Source organism: Magallana gigas, chromosome 2 (assembly GCF_963853765.1).
Source record: "Magallana gigas chromosome 2, xbMagGiga1.1, whole genome shotgun sequence".
NCBI lineage: Eukaryota > Metazoa > Mollusca > Bivalvia > Ostreida > Ostreidae > Magallana > Magallana gigas.
This window is the reverse complement of record NC_088854.1, coordinates 8,464,097-8,482,544: the sequence shown is the minus strand read 5'-3', so window position 1 is coordinate 8,482,544 and position 18,448 is coordinate 8,464,097. Positions and strand designations below refer to the sequence as shown.

At 33.7% G+C, this 18,448-nt stretch overlaps 2 protein-coding genes across 2 annotated transcripts; one reads left to right on the top strand and one right to left on the bottom strand.

The window, feature by feature from the left end:
• Nucleotides 1-765: 765 nt before the first annotated feature.
• On the bottom strand, nucleotides 766-11,979 carry LOC105327467 (serine/threonine-protein phosphatase 1 regulatory subunit 10). The gene is made up of 20 exons (XM_011427965.4): nucleotides 11,632-11,979; nucleotides 8,626-8,741; nucleotides 6,448-6,632; nucleotides 6,153-6,337; nucleotides 5,942-6,016; nucleotides 5,522-5,833; nucleotides 5,331-5,409; nucleotides 5,037-5,203; nucleotides 4,376-4,611; nucleotides 4,079-4,250; nucleotides 3,756-3,926; nucleotides 3,572-3,636; nucleotides 3,292-3,345; nucleotides 3,053-3,180; nucleotides 2,798-2,873; nucleotides 2,465-2,677; nucleotides 2,274-2,361; nucleotides 2,044-2,166; nucleotides 1,761-1,940; nucleotides 766-1,604 (listed from the first exon to the last, which is right to left on the bottom strand). Exons 2-20 carry the CDS (start codon nucleotides 8,626-8,628, stop codon nucleotides 1,501-1,503), a joined length of 2,616 nt encoding a protein of 871 aa, XP_011426267.3. The 5' UTR covers nucleotides 8,629-8,741; nucleotides 11,632-11,979; the 3' UTR covers nucleotides 766-1,500.
• Nucleotides 11,980-12,417: 438 nt separating this feature from the next.
• Nucleotides 12,418-17,913, top strand: LOC105327466 (uncharacterized). The gene is made up of 6 exons (XM_011427964.4): nucleotides 12,418-12,561; nucleotides 15,074-15,239; nucleotides 15,343-15,437; nucleotides 16,498-16,569; nucleotides 16,807-16,933; nucleotides 17,651-17,913. Exons 1-6 carry the CDS (start codon nucleotides 12,505-12,507, stop codon nucleotides 17,863-17,865), a joined length of 732 nt encoding a protein of 243 aa, XP_011426266.3. The 5' UTR covers nucleotides 12,418-12,504; the 3' UTR covers nucleotides 17,866-17,913.
• Nucleotides 17,914-18,448: the final 535 nt, after the last annotated feature.

Here is an 18,448-nt window from a genome sequence, read left to right as displayed (position 1 = left end):
TCGGTATGTCATAAAAAAAAATCAGGTAACACAACAGAGAATTCAAATACCGGTACATGTACGCATATTATTAATATAATCCCCCTCCCACACAATATCAAAAGATTATACCAACGTATATGTAATTACATTAAGAACAAGTCACAATGCTGAATTTCATGAACTACGTGACCCCTCCCCCAAACACAATGGCGCCTTGGAATTTGACAATCTTCTCCACAAATACGTGTAAAATGTGTATATTCCAGTGCGAGTTACCTCTCTTACAATGAGTTCATGCATTTCACGGTTATCTTACACTCTGTTTCCATGATCATTATACATGAGTGATTGAACCCATTTTTGCATGAAAATCCCTAAGTAAGGGTCAACAATTTCACAATTTGAGTAGGGGCCCCCAAAACTCATATGATAGTAAAAACATTGCCACTTGACGCTCTTGTCAGAGTAGCTTGTGCACTATATGATCAACCGAGACTGTAACAAAAATCTTGAAGCAGGGTCCATGGATTTCAACATTAGCTTAATAAAACCATTTACTGTCATGCAGATTTTTGCCAAAAAAATCATTTTCAGGGTGTTGATAATGAATCTCACAATTTATGTTTATTTCCCTACAGATGATATGCAACACATTTACAAATTCTAAATAAGGTCATAAAACATGGCAGACCTGCAACAATTATTCCAAGACTCTCTCCTTTTTAAAAATGGTCTTTGTTAGAGCATAAATATCTTTAAATTGGACAAGAAAGGACCAAGATGCAAGTTTTTATGTTGAGTTCTTTTTTATTTTTGGCATCTCCTGTATGTAAGTTTGTAACAAGAACAGTAACTCCATCAGATGGAGTATTAACACGTAATAATTCTTCTCTTTGTCACACAATGGCTCATCTCCCACACAATATAGACTGTCATCCATTATAAACTTTCACACCTGTCAATCTTGAATCTCACTGATACATACACATACCAACATCTCACTGATGTACATCTTCCTTTCATTTATATACATAATATCATCAAAATCATGATTATTGACATGTACAAATAATAATGCCACATCTCAAAAAGCCCAAAGCAAATTTCCAGCATCCACTGATAGGGTAGCCATTGCCAAATAGTTGTAGCACTGAACACCAATGAACATTCTATGTTCCAGTATTTGCAAAATATTATTCTGGCTTTACAACCTTATGTAATCGTAACAAAAATCAAAATAGCAGGGGTCACAATTAACCCTCAATAAGTGTTTATCCAATTTGCATTTTAATAACATCCTTGCTTAGGAAGTCTTTGATTATGTCATGTTATAAATCATGGCAGCTCTGTATAAATTCTATTGGAAAAAATCTTTGATTTTGGCCTGTACAAATTGGTCTCTCCATCTTCTTTGACTGAAAATGTTTTGTGCACAATTCCAATACACATTTCATGAACAATGGGGCAAAGTTTTGCCTTGCGATGAAGTTCAGTAGTAAGTGTATTGCACTGGTTGTGCTACACGGGGGGACCGTTAACACCAGGATGTAGAAATGAACACGTATTTCCTCTCCTACAGCCCCCTGCTGCAAAATGTCGACATACGGCTCGATCGCCCGTCACTGAAAGTTGAAAAGAAAATAAATATTAAAATTATGATTCATTATTATACCATCAGTTAAAGAAATACTTAACATACTTATTAAACAAATTTGCACATTAAAATAGTTACATAACTAACTAATCTGTTGTATTCATAAAATATCAGCAATACTGACCTTGTCTAATTCTGCCTCCTCTTCCTCCTCTCATTGGAGGTCCCATTGGAGGACCTCCTGGTACTCCAGGAGGTGGACCTCGTAAACCTCCACCTCTCATAGGGATCCCTGCCCTTCCTCTGCCCCTCATGTGTGGTCCTCCAATCATGTTCTCTCCCCATTCATCACCACCAGGGCCACCTACAATACCAACAATAAAATGTAAACATAGTCATCCCAAACAGTGACAATTTTCAACATAGAGTTTCTAAAACAGAGGACTGTAATGGATAATTTTACACACCTGGAAATCTCTGGCCTCCTGGTCCCATCATTGGGTTGAATCCTGGGGGAGCTACTCCTAAAATCCCCCCTGGAGGTGGTCCCATCATTCTCATTGGGCCTGGAGGATGCATAGGTCCCATCACTGCAAAACAAAGAGGGTTGATTAGAACCTGTCTATCATATGAATTATACATTCTAACTTAATTATATACGACTTAGAGAGTTAACTAAAAGATAATGAATGAATACCTCCATGGTTTTGCATGGACTGGAAGGGCTCAAGAATTTGTTTCAGTTTCTCAAAAGCATCCCCAGTGGTTGGATCCCCAACAGTTCCCTGTAAGTGACAAAGAAAAAATTTTCATACAATGTATCTATAATTATAAAACTGATCAATAAATAAAAAATTTTCATGGCACAAGATTAGAATGTCTACTCACCATCATGGAGGCCAGTATATTCTGGGCACTGCCTTGGTCAAGATTGGGTGGGAGAGTCCCTCCCTGTTGGAATGAATGAAGTACATTGGCCAAATCTGGAGGTAGATTGAGCTGACCAAACAGGGAGTTTGGGTCAGGGGGTGCACCCGCACCAGTGGACACAGGTACTGTTGGTTTTTCATGGGAGATAACTTCTTCCCCAGTAGAATTCTCCTGCAATGTCAATATAAGGAAAATTAAATAGTAAATTTGTTTGTCTGAAGAATACTTGGTATACTAATTCTATTGAAAGCACTTGTAAAATATTTGAAAATAAGTAATGCTTGTACATACATCTTCCAGTGGAATAAACTTTGGATCAGCTGGTTCTACTGTTTCCAGATCTGGTTCACTTGGGGTGTCTGGAAGCCTACAATAAATGATATTATCATTAAGTTCTAATTCATTGTCAACATATCAAACATACATAAGAAAGTACATGTATTTCATGAATCAGTGATAAGATGTATTTCATGAATTAGTGATAATATTTACCATGAAGCCTCCCAAAATTTGTACCTGTGTGAATGCTTGCTCAAATATACTTACATTTCTTTGGTAAAGAAGATGGCCTGTAGAACCCCCTTCTCTCGTTCTTTCTGGATCTGTTTTTCTTTACTTAGAGATCCTGGCTCCACAGTTGTCACTAACCCGGTGATTAAAGGTGGCCTCCTCCACTACAGAAACAAAATACACATGTTCATTCTATTTCAACAAAATCACAAAAAAGTGTCACAATTACTTGAAATCAAGAGAAGATGGTAAGTTATATATAAATTAGTACTTACAGGTGTAGCCTCATTCATATTATCTTTGGTTGATCGTCTGGCTGATTCCATCACCTGTTAAATAATAACCCAAGTTATAAACTGTGAATTCACATATTAAATACATCTTCAAATTCTCTCATTACAAAATACTGTACTTAAATATTTTTTTACTTCTCAATTCAAATGAAGTACAAACTTTTTAATCAAATTGTTGAGTTTAAAAGTGTCATTTATCAACACAGTGTTTCTCTTTGTATAGTAGTCAAATAGCTTTGATATTTTCTTCAGATTTTTTTACCTTTCTATCCAAATGTGCCTCTTGCTTCTTCAGCTGGTTGAAGTCTTTTGGTCTATTTACATTTTCTATAAAGACACAAAATGATACATAAAATTCAGCACAAAATTACACCTCAAAATAATTCCCTAGTTTACTGGACATTGACTGCCCTTGTTGCATACAAGGTAACAGAACTTTAGCTTACCTCTTTCTGTTTCATCCAGTTCAAAGAAGTGGAAAATTCTAAGATTGGAGTCTTCTGCCCAGGACACTTTCTTGTTCTTCTTCTTCTTTCCTGTGGCTCCAGTAGTCAGGAGACCTTTGACTTCCTCCGACTTTTCACTGGTGTCCATAGACTCCTCACCTGTCTCTGCACCTGTGATTTATTTTTCAAGTCATTAATTAATTACATTTTCTACTTATCATTTATATAGAATGTATTGTATAATGCTAGAGAAGTCTTTTCACAGAAGCCTTGGATTATCTTATCAATGTTGCACCACTCAATGAAAACATCCATAAACTTACCATCTTTGGTAGTATCTGTCATTTCTACATCTTCTGTCATTTTGGTCTCCTCTAGAGTGGGAGGGGCAGACTCTTTGTTGTCTTCAGTGGGAGACGGGCTTCTCTTGTCAAGCTCAGGAGGACTGGGGCTTCGTTTCTCCTCAGTAGGTGTCTCCAATGTGTCTTTATAAAACTGTTAAAACATTTGAATGTTTTAAGCTTATTCAAGTCTAAATCTTAAAAAGTATATTTCTCATTACAGAGAAGATCATGATTGTTTTGCATAGAATTGAACCATATAGGTAAATATATGCTTACAGATGGAACGATAGGAAGTGTGTTTTTGATGGCAGTTGTTGGTGAGATTGGAACATGGGGTGACGTTGGCGTTGGGGGTTTGGCAGTAGTAGGGGTTGGGGGACCAGTTTTATTGACAGCACCAGGCACTGATGTGATTGCGACAGTAGCCCCCGTTTTCTTTTTCCTGCGTATGACTCCAGTGGGACGGTCCGGTAAGAGAGAGTCAATGAAGTTTGTACTCTCGTGTATCACAGCTGGAAATGTAAATAGACATGCATGTCAAACCGTTGATAACATGTTTAACACTACATGACATCTTGAAGTTCATTAAAATATTGACCAATATGAGAAAGTATGGTTAGAGATTGACCTCTGATTTACTGGTACATGTATATAAAACATGCTGTTTATTGCTAATACATGTATATACAAAGCTAAATTAAAACATTTTATTTGATTGGTTGAACATGGTGTGACATATTTCAAGCAAATATTCAATTCTTTAATACATCATGTATGATGATGATGAAACGGCTATGGTACGTATGTAGAAAGCTACATGTGTATACCAACCATAATTTGTGAAGATGCATTTTTTATGTACAAATAAAGTGAATTAGGCTTGTTGAAGCTTCATTGCTTTTATCCAGATTTCTTTTTCTTTACAAAGTTAACTTACTTTTGGGTTTTGGGGGTGTTATTTTGATTTGTTTGTGTACGTCGGCAGGGGATGCAGTGGTCGGAGACTGTGTGGGTGGCTGCTCTGACCCAGCCTCCTCTGTGGACCCACCCTCCAACCGTGACCGCTTTCCTGGAGGCTGCTCATCTTTGGGTTTCAGTTCTGACCTGATGATACAAATACCGGTTCTAGTATATCAAATTCAGATGTCAATGTCAATAATCTCACAGTGATAATTGTTCAAAAGTCTTTCAATAAGGTTTTTGAATGAGTTCATTGTAGATATTTTCTTACCCTTGTCTTTTTGGTTGGGCTTTGGACTGGTCATTGGAAGGCTTCTTTATTGGCTTGGTGACTAAGTCCTCCTCTAAGCCTGCAGAAAATCATTTTTATGAACTTGAAAATCATCATTATAAAATGACATAGAAATTTTTTAAAAATCTTTTATGTAAGCTATATTGCTACTGCATGCCAAATGACCCTACCTGTTGACCTGAACTTTGTGTTGGGCCTTTTTACTGTGGAAGCCCGTTTTTTGTCTGGTTTGGCATCGGTTTTTGATCTGTCACTGTCAGCTGAGGGAGGTCTTTCTATTTTGATATGAAGTTTAAGTCCATTTGTCTGAGTGACCACCCCCAGTGAATCTTTGCTAATCACACCATCACTTTTTTCTTCCTTACTCCTTTGCTTGGAATGTTTATCGTCTTTAGATTTATCACTGTTCTTTCGATTCTCATCACTATCTTTGTCACTTCTTTTACTTTTCTCTTTGTCAGATTTCTTCTTTTTGGAATCACCTATAAACAGTGAAATTATGGTAGATGTGAAGCTTAACATGATTTTTCCATGTATGTATGAAACACTTCACACTGATCAAAGGTTACGTGAAACAAGGTTTTACTCACCTGAGTTTTCATTATTTTTTCCTCTGACTTTTTCCATCCATTTGTCTACTATCTCTGCGGACATAGTCTTCACCGCTATGAAAAGTACAAACAATGCTTTCAGTTGGTTCAAATGTAAATGGAATCAGCATGCTCCAAAAAGAATAATATTTGAGAAAATCATAGCCTTTTTAGTCAACAAAGCAAGATAGAATAATCTAAAGAAACTCACTATCATTTTCACTTTTGGAAAAGGCTTTGATGGTCTTTGCTGAGTTGTTTTTCTTTAGAAGTTCTACTGTGACAGGCAATTGATGAAACACTTTAAGCATTTCTATAAGGACTGGGTAATTCTCCGATTCCTTGCAGTCTTGTAACCATGTGTTGAGGACCTCCCATCCTCCAACCTCTATAAACCTACACCAAAAGCATACACAAAATAAGTAACAAAAACATACAGCATGTAAACTTTGACTTTTTATCATATTACACTGTAAAAGCTATGTAGACGGTGTGCAGAATCTTACTTTTCAAGAGTGTTCTCAGACTCTGTAGCTCGAAGTATGTTGATGTAAACGCATCTGCTAACAAGTTTGTTTGCTTCTTTCATCAAGCCAACAATTCTAGGGGTTTCTGTTGGGCTTTTGACAGCACCACTGGGAGTTAACAAGGGAGCTAATCCCTTTAACAACTGATGGGGATCTATTGGGGCCTGTAAAAAGTTTATGTAATCGATCAATTTCTACAATTGAAATGCTGCATTATCTTATTCTTTCATCTTATTTTGAATTTCAATTCTTGTCTACTCCCAATAATAAACTACTAAAATTTTTGACAGAACAAGATGTGCCTTATGTAGGCAATTTGATTTATATATACTCCAGAAACCATAATTTAACATGCTATCTTTAATATTACAAGATCCTGGGGTCATCAAAATTGACCATTATGTGTGTTTCTGTATATATTTTGGCCTCATGAAGAGTCAGACCTTTGATTTCGCAGGAAATCAAAAATTTGCTCTTGGCCTTATACCAATTAGTGTGCTGCAGTATGTTGATATAGACCTCCACACAATTGGTTTTTTTTTCTGGCCTTGCATGCAGAATTTCTTTTATTAATTAACAGGGATAATTCCAGTACCTGTTCTTTATGCACTCTACATTTTAACTTTTTGAAGAAGTCTTTCTCATTTTACAACTCGGTCAGATATTAATACCAATTATTACAATATCAAGTTGTATGTTTTCAATGATAAACAGGGTGTTATATTCAAGTCCTAAATTGTTTGCTTATCCATCAGTAACCCCATAAACCAGGATGTTATGTGTATATGCTGTTTATCAAATGCATGAAGCAATGCATAAATAAAATGTATTCTGTGTGTAGATTCATGGAATTTTAAAGTCTAGTTCAAGTACTCATAAAAGTTGTCGCCTTGACTTTTTTTCTCTAAAGGAAATAAATTTAAGTAGATATCCTTCCTATGTTCCAAAGATCCTCGACAATGTATCATAAATAGAAATATACTGGGTTTATCATCTATAATGGTAATTATTACAAAGCCTCTGGGCGTTTTTGTTGCCAAAGTGTAATATGTCATTACAAGATAAGTTAAAAAAAAGGTTTTTTTAGGAAACAAATTAAGCAGAGAGAATACAATATGCCTTTTTTTCCCCATAATTCACAAAACAAAAGTTACTCTTCATAACTTGTCTCAAGGGAGAGAATCACGAAAAAGCCTATGTGATGGGTCTTCCAAATAAAGCCCTTTGGAATTTTGCCATTCAGATATCTTGTGGGACTAAAAGATGATACCTCCAGTGAACTTTGCTTTACTAGCACATTAGTCTTTTTTTTTTGGACACACATTATCATTTGGATTTACAATTTTTCATAGACTAGAAAGCATGCACAGATCAAGAAATTTTTCCTGGGGGGAGGGGGGGGGGTCTCAATGTGGCTATTTACTGTAACTTTACTTTTCAAATTTAATTCATTTGAATTTTCCAGGGGGTGGAGGTGGGGTCAAAAGACCAATTCAATAACATATGCTTGTGCCCCGCTCCCCCCCCCCCCCCTTCTTTCCAAAACAAAATCAACAAAATAAAAATATATATATCTGTCCTAATTTTATGTTTGTGCAATAACTGTCTAAATTTTTGTCACTATAAACTTAATTGCTTGCCAATATTTGCATGGCGGTGGCACTTCAATTTATTGATTGTAGCCAATATCCGTCTCTTTGTAAAACAAAATCACATTAAGGATAGTTTTTCTCTATGAGCCCAAGTTATTATCTATTATTTGTGGCACTGTTGTTTCATAGTTTCTGCAAATAATTCTCATCATATGCTTATCATATATTGGTTGTCTTGTACACATTCTCGAAAGTTAGGTGCGACACCTTTGACCCAGCATGATTTTTTTTTCAATTTGTCAAATACATACCTTTAGAATATATCAACCTGAACTCAAAATACTGGAATTATCCTATCAAAATGACCAATGCAATCAAAATTATGCTAATATTATGTGAATAGTAAATATTTAAATTCAAATCTTTTTTTTTGAATAAAAAAATCTGCTGCAAGGCCCGATTCATCTCTTTCACACCACATTCATTCCTCTTTTCTTTTTGTCAACTTGGCAGCTTTTTTTCTTTTATTGTTTATGGCGAGAATATTTTTATCATATAAAATTACCATTTTATTTTAATATTTTTCATCTGGTTGATTATTTTTTGATAGCAGGGTAAAAAGTTTGCTTTGTAGGCTTTTAATCAACCATTGTTGATTTCCACATGGGATGCAACATCAATCTGAAAAGAGAAAAAGAAAAGGTATTTTAGTATCAAATATAAAACAACAATATACTTTAACTTTCTTTAGAAAGTGTGGATATAATTACAGTCTAACACTAAGTATTTGGATAACTCAATGACATTGATAAACAAAGAAATGTGCATCAAATGTACAGGGGTTAGGTAAAAATATGGACCAAAATAAGAAAAATTACCGGTAATCAGTTTATCTGCCATCACCTGATTGTTTAAAATGTTGTGCAATAAGCCAATAACTGAAAAGGGGGATAACCCAATTCTATTGATGAAAACATTAAATCTTTTATTCAGAATGGCAATAAAACTAAAATACCTGCTTCATTACATTTTTTTTTAAATTGAAAAAAGTTCTCCATTTATCAATTTGACTTTGTGTTTTGGTTAGTCTGTTGAGTGATTTTGTCCTAGTTTTCTGATAATAAATATGCCTACATTTTTTAATACATTAATTGTGCAGTCTTTGAATTTATATACTGAAATGAAAATATGTGTATGTGTGGTTTGCTCTACACATTTTTTATCAGAATGAATCAAACATTTGCATAAAACATTTGATCGTTTTAGAATGTCAAGCTTTTATAAATATATAACCTACTCTTTCCTGTTTTGTAAGTAATATGTTCATTAATTCATTGCAAAAGATCATTCCAAGTTCAATCCAATTTTAAAATAGTGCAGCATTGGCACTGTACACAGCAGAGATGTACATACATGTACTAACGTCATATCAGTTATATATGTCCATGTACAGAGTTACCCAAACATACTTATGATTTGAGGATTAATAATTAATAATTACAAATATATATTTCTCTTTTTTATATCAGCTAAATAAACTTAAAAAGCCATACAAAAAAAATATTCTAACCCATATTTTTTTTATATAAATTTTTAAATTGTATTCAAATTTTTATTCATGTACCTTGGAGTTATAGCATGACCATGTCACCATAATTCACAACTTCAGAGGAGTGGCTTAAATCATAATGTTTACAATCAATTCTTATTTTCAAGTAATAATTTTGGTTTTAGACATGGTTTGAGTAAAGTTTGAGTACCCTGTAAATAAATGAAGCCTAAGCGAACATCTGGTAAAAATATCTCTTGTCCAGGCTGTGCTAGACTTTAGATTCTGTAGTGGCCAAAGACCAATCCTTGCCCAGTACCACTTTCTGCCACCACTATATGTTAGGTGTTCATACCGTAACATTAATACAACGCAGTGAATGCACTGGCAAGAAAAGATACTTGGCAAGAATTGGTTATATGACAGCATTAATGTCTATTAAGATAACTCTATCTTTGTTTTCTGTTACTGTTTAAAACTTTAAATTTGACTTATTTAATTTTCTAATAAGTTTTAAATTTTTTTTTATCAATTGTGGATTATGCTGTATTATTTTTTACTTAAAACCTTTTCACAGTTAAAAATTCAGTGGTGTTTTCTTCATTGTTACATTATAGGCATGCATGGATCTGGAAAATTCACATAATTCATTTACCATAAAAGGACTATCTCCCCACCCCCCACCCCCCCCAAAAAATAAATTTTCTGGATCTGCACGACATGTACAGCAATGCACGCATGTAATAAATGAATGAAATGCTCACATCAACATCCTTTCATAATAAATAATACCAGGTATAATAATATACAGTACATAACTCAAATTTGTTCATCTCTACATGTAGATTATGATTTCATTATTGATAAAAACAAATAATATCTGAGTAAGTTTATCCATCGTGTGCATTGATTCAAAGTGGGAGATGGTACATTACTATACCGGTAATGACAGTATTGATGGGGTACACACCTGTAGCTCAGTTCATAGAAATTAGAAAATAACTAAAAACCACCCTTGTTGAACTGTCACCATGTCGCATGTCATCTATAATGAGGACATTGCAAATGAGACCTTGATCATGAATGAGTAGTGGATAGGAATTCAAAAGTTGTTTATGTTTATAATATGTGGTAGACCTTGTTTTGTGTGTAATATGGACAAATATTTCATTTTTTATAATTTAAAAATATGTTATATTGTTTTTACAGTATAAAGTGCACAATACAATATTAATACTTTCTACTCCACTCCTTAAATCTTAATTTTAGTAAAGCTTAATAAATAAATGTAAATAATTGAGTGCAAAATATTGAATTTTTAAAATGTACGGAATATATGCAAAAATGAGAGAGAGAGAGAGAGAGAGAGAGAGAGAGAGAGAGAGAGATGAGCAACCCGACTGTGCATATGCATTTTTGTCAAAATAGTACTTTACTATAATTTTACATATATCCGACACCTGTTGACATTTTCGTGTTTACGTGTTTTGTATAGAATTAGCACTGTTAAAATCATAAAATGTTGCTTCGATGACCAACAATTTAAAGTAAAAGACCATTGAATCGCCGTCTTTAGAAATTCAGAGATTACATCGTGTTCGGATAATTTGCTCTTGCCTAACCATGCCTGCGCAAGATCCCACGTGTCGGCGGCCATATTTTCTCCACCCTCTGGCTGTTTTGCCTTGCATAACTTGAACCCCCTTCCCATTCAAGAAAAAATACTCATTGTATACCAAAACACAAGACATGTCATAAAAAAATGTGTACATACTATACTTATAACGTTAAAATCAAGTATATCAAGTCAGGTGACGGTATATAACCAGTAAAATAACATTTGTGAAAACTGCACGTTCAAAACTCTTTTCTTCAGAATGGTGGTTTCAACCACATTTAACCTATTAACATTGTAAAAATTTAGCTATATAAAAATGAATAAAATACATGTTTATAGTTTAACGGTTAATATTCAAGTGAACGTGTTATCAAAAAATACAATATGGTATCCAACCAACTTACGATCGAATTAGTGAATCCTTGTCCTGTCTAGGCTTTATGTTCAGCCTTTATACGGTTACTAATGGTCAAAGAGAATTTGTGGAATTATTATGTTCCACAATTTATACATAAGAAATATAGATCAAAACAGCAGTATTCAAACAATGTGGTCTTCTTATCGCAAAAAATCCAACTGTTGAGGTCGTTGTCACATGTGGAGATGTAACGAGTAATATGGATGATTAAATGATTATCTTAAAGTATAAAATAGAAATTTTAAGAAATAATCATCAAAATCGAGTACAAATTACACTATCATCTCATGTACATTTCCACCTATCCCTAACGGTTACAGAAATCAAATGAATTTCTTCGTCGGCTAACACTGTGACGTCACTGACGGAGCTGAAAAATGGGAACAGTATGGAGATAAAACAAAGACACAAAAAATCTTTTAAACAAAAAAATTAGCTTCAAGGTGCATTCAAAATAAATCAAAGTAATATCAAAACGCATGTAGCTATTTTTGATAATTCAAATAAACATGTTTATTTTCTGGAAACTGTCACCCACTATCCGGATTCTTAACATTTCCCTCCGGTTCTCAATTTTTTTTGCACAAAATTAGGTAATTGACATATATAATTTGCAATTAAAACAAGTAGAAATTTTAATCTTCAATGCTTTTAGCATTCTTGTGATAAATACTCAAATTGAAAAATGATAAAAAGATATTTTGTGAATACTCTTATTTTGCATTCAGCAACACTTTTCCACAACGGATGGTTCTATTCAATAAGAATGGGTAAAATACATATAACTTCCCCTTCTTCAGAGTTGACTCGTCTAAGCGTTCTCAAGATCGAGATGACAATGTCAAAGTGAAAGTAAAACATGTTGAAGGTTTTTCAGAAAGCGTGCTCTCAGTTGTTGTCACTGGATGCTAAATTGGTAAGTGTATTTGAGCAAAGTATTTATTATGGTCTTTACAATGACGGGAGCATGTGTTACTAGATTGATTTTGGCACAGTAGCCATACCCATAGCCATCTGACCATAACAGGTTGGACACAATACCCTATTGAACACTGAGCAGGTTGGGCACATTTATCATATTGAGGAATGTTTACGCTAAACGGGAACTATTCCCCGTTTCAGTAATAAAAACATTCCAGCAAATGCGGAATTTTGACCTGTTTTTACACTCACGTCTTGTTTTCTTTAACCTGAACAATAAGTGCAAGAATATTTTTACATGTTATTATCAACAAGGACCCACTTACTATGTGTATGCTTCAAACTCTCATATTCACAGCTGCGTTTCATTGAAATTCAGTAACAAACAAAATCTATTTATCAAATTTCTTACGGTAGCCTCTATGGATCATAATTTGGTTAGGTAGCAAGGGACAGTTTCGGATAAAGTACCCGTCAATATTTTTGTAAAATTGAGAATTGCAGTACTTGAAGGCTTATGAAAATGAGTGATGCTAAAATTCATGAAATGATTTTTAATGATTATCATTAGTTAGAGGGATGTCTCTTATTCAATATGTAGGCCCCATATGTTAGGTACATGAGAATCAGAAGTAAAATGCAAAATCTGCGGCTATGACTGTTGTGTTGACTTTACACAGTGACTTTGCAAGTTACAGATTGGAGGGTAAATTACACGAAAAGTAGGTGGATGGGACATTGTAAACTATACACCGGGAAGTTTCTGACATGTGATGGTGCAACATGCACACGAAACGGAAGGTCAGCCCTTTGCAGGGAATTGGCTGTGGGAGGTCTAAAAATCTGAAAAATCATGAAAAATTAGCAAAATATGAAAGGGTCAAAATCTCATGAAAACCAGAATGTAGAAAATTTTACAGGTTTTGACTATTTATTTTCTTCAGAAATTGGTAATTGGCCTTATAAAGAGTGAATTAAAGGTATTTGTGATGAATGGGAACTGAGGAAACTCTAGACTAGTTACAGAGTTCCGCTGGCTACAATGAAATGTATAAAAAAAACTCCCATGCCACCTTATTCTGTACACATGTTAAGTCGCACATAGAATTATTCTTTCAATATTTTGTTCATATTTTTTTAAATATGGAACAATAATTTCTTATAATCATTGTTTGGTTTTAGATTGAAGCTTTTTAAATAAACATAGTTTTATATCACTTTTTATAAAATGATAGTTCAACTTTACGATATGTGTTCAAATCATTGCTAGTACAAGCTTCTGTAGTTTTCATGGTCTTCCCGAGATCAAAATATTTAATCCCAAATAAACAACAATTTTTGCATTTATTTGTAAATTTCTTTTGCATGGTCAAGTTGTGTCAAGTGATTGAACACAAACTCTGAAACTTTGGGATTTTTAGGCAGAGAAAGTAAACTATTAATGGAAAATTCACGATCAAGGCAAAAATACCCACAATTTCCAAGTCTTCAAAATTGTCTTATATTCGTTTGCAGCAGTAGAGGACTAAAGTTTTAGGCCACGAAGGTCAGTTGTATAAAGTACTTTTGCACCATATTGCATTTCTCATGCGATTTTAAGTGGGATTTTGATTTATTTGGCATACATCGAGAAAATTCTGCATTTGCGGGAGTTTTTTAATTACTTAAACGGGGAATAGTTCCTGTTTAGCGTAAACATTCCTCAATAGGGTAACTGTACCCAACCTGTTGAGGAATGATTACGCTAAACGGGAACTATTCCTCTTTTCAGTAAAAAAAAAAAAAAGAAACTCCTGCAAATTCGGAATTTTCTCGATGTGTGCAAAATAAATGAGAAAAATCCCACTTATAAATAAAAATACTTGCATGAGAAATGCAATGTGGTACTAAAGTTAAGTACTTTATACAACTGATCTTCATGGCCTTAAACTTGAGTCATTCACTGCTGCAAACGAATATAAGACGGTTTTGAATTCTTGGAAATCATGAGCTGTCTTGCATTGATTGTGAATTTTCCATTGACAGTTTGCTTTTACTGCCTAAAAACCACATAATATAGAGTTTGTGTTCAATGAGTTGACTCAACTTGACCATGCAAGAGAAATTTGAAAATGAATGCAGAAATTGTGTTTATTTTGGATCTTTGGAAGACGATGAAAACTACGGAAGCTTGTACCAGCAATGATGTTAACAGATATAAGAATTAAACTATCATTTCAAAAAAAAGTATATATAAAACTTTGTTTATTTAGAAAAAACTTTAATGCAAAACCAAACAATGATTAGAAGAAATATTATTGTTCCATATTTCAATAAAAAAAGAAGTTCAACAAAGTATTGAATAAATAATTCTATGAACGACTTAATATGTGTAAAGAATAACCACATTATCATCCATAGAGTACAAGACATTTGCTGAATAGATTTAGTTTGTCACTGGATTTGAACATATTTTATTGTATATATTGCACTGTCAGCCTTGGTGTAATGAAGTGTTTTATTTGTAGCTAGGGGTATCATGCAATAGATCTATGAGACTAAAATGGAGGCAAGATGAAGAAGATGAAAAGAAATCAGATGAATTGCCAAGTGTCTATGGAGGAATTGAATATAAGAGGAAGAAAACACCTAATGTCACGCTAGAGCAGAGCATGGAGTATTTCTCTAGTGCAGGCATGTGAAAACTGTTTTTTCACCTTTCTGTCTCTCTGCTGGCCTCATCTTCAGAATGCAAGAACCAATAAAGGGATTTATTTGTTTCTCATTTTTCTTATAGCATACAGGAAAGCTTATGGCACAGACAAAGTTTGGATGAGATACAGGAGGAACTACAGAGGAAACATCATGCCAAAGCCCCGCTATTCTTGTAAAGTAAGTATCATACCCCTACAAATGGCTAGAATACTGCAAACATTTAAAGTAAATATCACGCCCCTACAATACTGCATAGAACATTTATTGAAAATAATGAAGATAAAAAAATCTACTTTTGTCAAAAATAGATTCAAATAGTAGAACATGTGTATAGATGCATGTATTTATCAAATGACTAGACACTCGGGGCTGTAATGAGTACGACATTTCATGAACAATAAGGTAGAATTATTCTGACCCTGGGTGATGGCATGTAGCAAGTCTTTTCCAAAACAAGCACTTCCCCATCTCCTCTCGACAACATAGGTTTTTAAATATGACTGACCAACGAACCAAAAAAAAAATGCTTGTTAATTGACATAAAATTATATATGATGTGATTTGGATATCTTTAATTTGATGTAAGACAATGAGAAACAGCATAAATTTAAATATATGGCTCAGTTCTTCAAGAGGTGGTATGGGACACCTGCCAGTATTAATGTGGATTAAAGTACATTATAATCAAAATACTTAAACTGATTTAGAATTTTCAAAGTTTGCAAAATTTTACCCAAAAAAATGTTAAGAAAAATTTTGAAAAGATTAAAATTAATAAAAATGCTACGATGTTCGATGATAATTTCCGGAAATAAGAAGTTTATCAAATTATGCTTGATTTTATTGTTTATTTCGATCGAAAGTACGTCACAGTAAGGAGGTGTCCCATACCACCTTAAGTGATGTAAAAAAGGAAAGGCTGATTTTTTTCAATTTTTAATACCTCCACTATATCAACTTTATAACTACCCATCTACCAAGTAAATGTCCCAGATGTGTTTTGTTTTGTAAATGTTATAAAAGTTAATGAAGTCACCTCGAATAGCAACCCAGAAGAACAGAACCAAAACCATAAAGAACAACTTGGATCAAAGTTCAGGTTATTACAGGGATCGAACCATGACATCTCTTACAAATTTGGATTATTTGATTGCTGAGAGTTCCAGAATTTTATTTTCGTTTTTCTTCATCATCTTTTATATTGATATCAAACTTTTTTGACATTCATTTCTTGCAGCATAAAGGAGTTTTCTTGACCAACAACCCTTGTCCAGTATGCCGAGATATCTACTTTGTTGTGGACCACAGGGTAATCATATATCTTCATTTTGTTTATTCATATTTTAAAAGTAAATTGTAGTAGCATATGTACAAATATTTTGAAATTACTCCTGCTTTTTATGCAAAGTGTTGTGGTCCATGAAATTGCACAAATCATATGTAAAGGTTAAAACGCGGAATAGGGCAACAGAGCAATTGATAATAAAAGTGTACTTGATAAAAATTTAACATTTCTATAAGTGCATGTACCCATTTCTGCTTACAGCACATTGAGCTTCTAAAGCAGTTCCTAGATACCAACACAGTTCATGTAGCTGACAACATGAAAACTGGAGTTTGTAATAAACAGCAGAGAAACCTGGTTCGAGCGACAGAAAGGGCAATTGAGGAAGGTTAGTATGCAAGATGAGCAGTTGTGCTGTTATTTATCATGTTGTGGACACTTTTGGTGTTAATGTGGATAAGAATTTTTCGTCTCAACTATCTTATTACCCAGTCTGTTGCGATCAATTTTATTTTGGACTTTCTCAATTTTTCAATTACGAAATCTGTTGTGACAAATCTCCCAAAATTTATTTTAAGTGAGAAAGTGAAAAGTTTGACATTGAGGAAATATAACGGAGTGAATTTTGATAGGACTAGTAATATCCATCAAAACATGTACATGTACATTTAAAATGTGTAATATGTGACATGATCAAACTAGGAATGGATCATTTTGATTCTATAAATGTACACCAGAAATATTAACATGTTGGTAAACTGTGATTTGATGCAATATTCAAGGTTAATTTGGTCAATCTCTGACCATTGTGATCTTATTAATCTAGATTGAGCTCCAAATTTCACTCAGTGAAACAGAATAACATAAGTTTTTATTGGTTAACCATGGTCTCTTAATTACATACCCTTAAAATGACAAATTTTACTAAATCCACATGAACAGAATGGTTTATTCCTAGTGTTCAATGTTATAATAAGCTACACCTTCAAACAGTGCCAGATAGGAAAGACTAAAAAAACTTGTCCATATTATGCATCAATGGTGCTTTAATGTTAACTTTTAAAAGAAGTTAATTGCAAATAATTTTGAAACTGTTTCTTCCTAGGGTTCATGGAAGGGCCTCTGACCTTTAGAGGTTACGATATGGAATATTACAGATCCTTGCTGAACAAAACAGAGGAAGAGGAAAAGACAGACGTTCCATTCAAAATCCTAAACCCAGAGCTACTTCCATATAACATTATTAAGAAATACTCACAAGCTAAGCAAGAAGAGAGAAAGGAAAAACTTAAAGAAGAAAGAGAAAACACCAAAATTTGAAAAGATAAAGTGATTGTATTGTAAATAAAGGCTTTTTATTTAATTCAATACTTTATTTGGTTTTTAATTCTTCATGCTGACAGAATTTGCTCTCTCGTTATGGAATAATACACCCCATAATTACACAAATGTGATTAATTAAAAGTTGTTATCTAGAAATTCTTACTTTCGTAAATATTTCTTAACGCAATCAAGGCTCGTAAAACATTTAAAATATGTTTATGAAGATTATCTAGTAAGCAAGATTGTGTAAATTTGTTCTTAATTTAAACATTTCTTGTTATCCTTTACGATATCAACGGTTTGCCAATATTTTGGAGCAGTGTTTTTAAATGTGTTTTCAAAAGGAAAATTCGGTTATTGAAATGGTGAAAATGTGGGCAGGATGCCAAAAGGGTACTCCTATTGTATGGATAACTCCTACAGTTTTCAAGATAGGAAGTTGTTGTTTTGCAGATCAATGTACATATACCAGAAATGTGCATATTACTTACTAGATTTTGATAATTTATGAAGAAAAAAAATACCAACTGTTGTACTTAATCATATCTGGATAAAATATTGCATATAGAGCACAGGTACC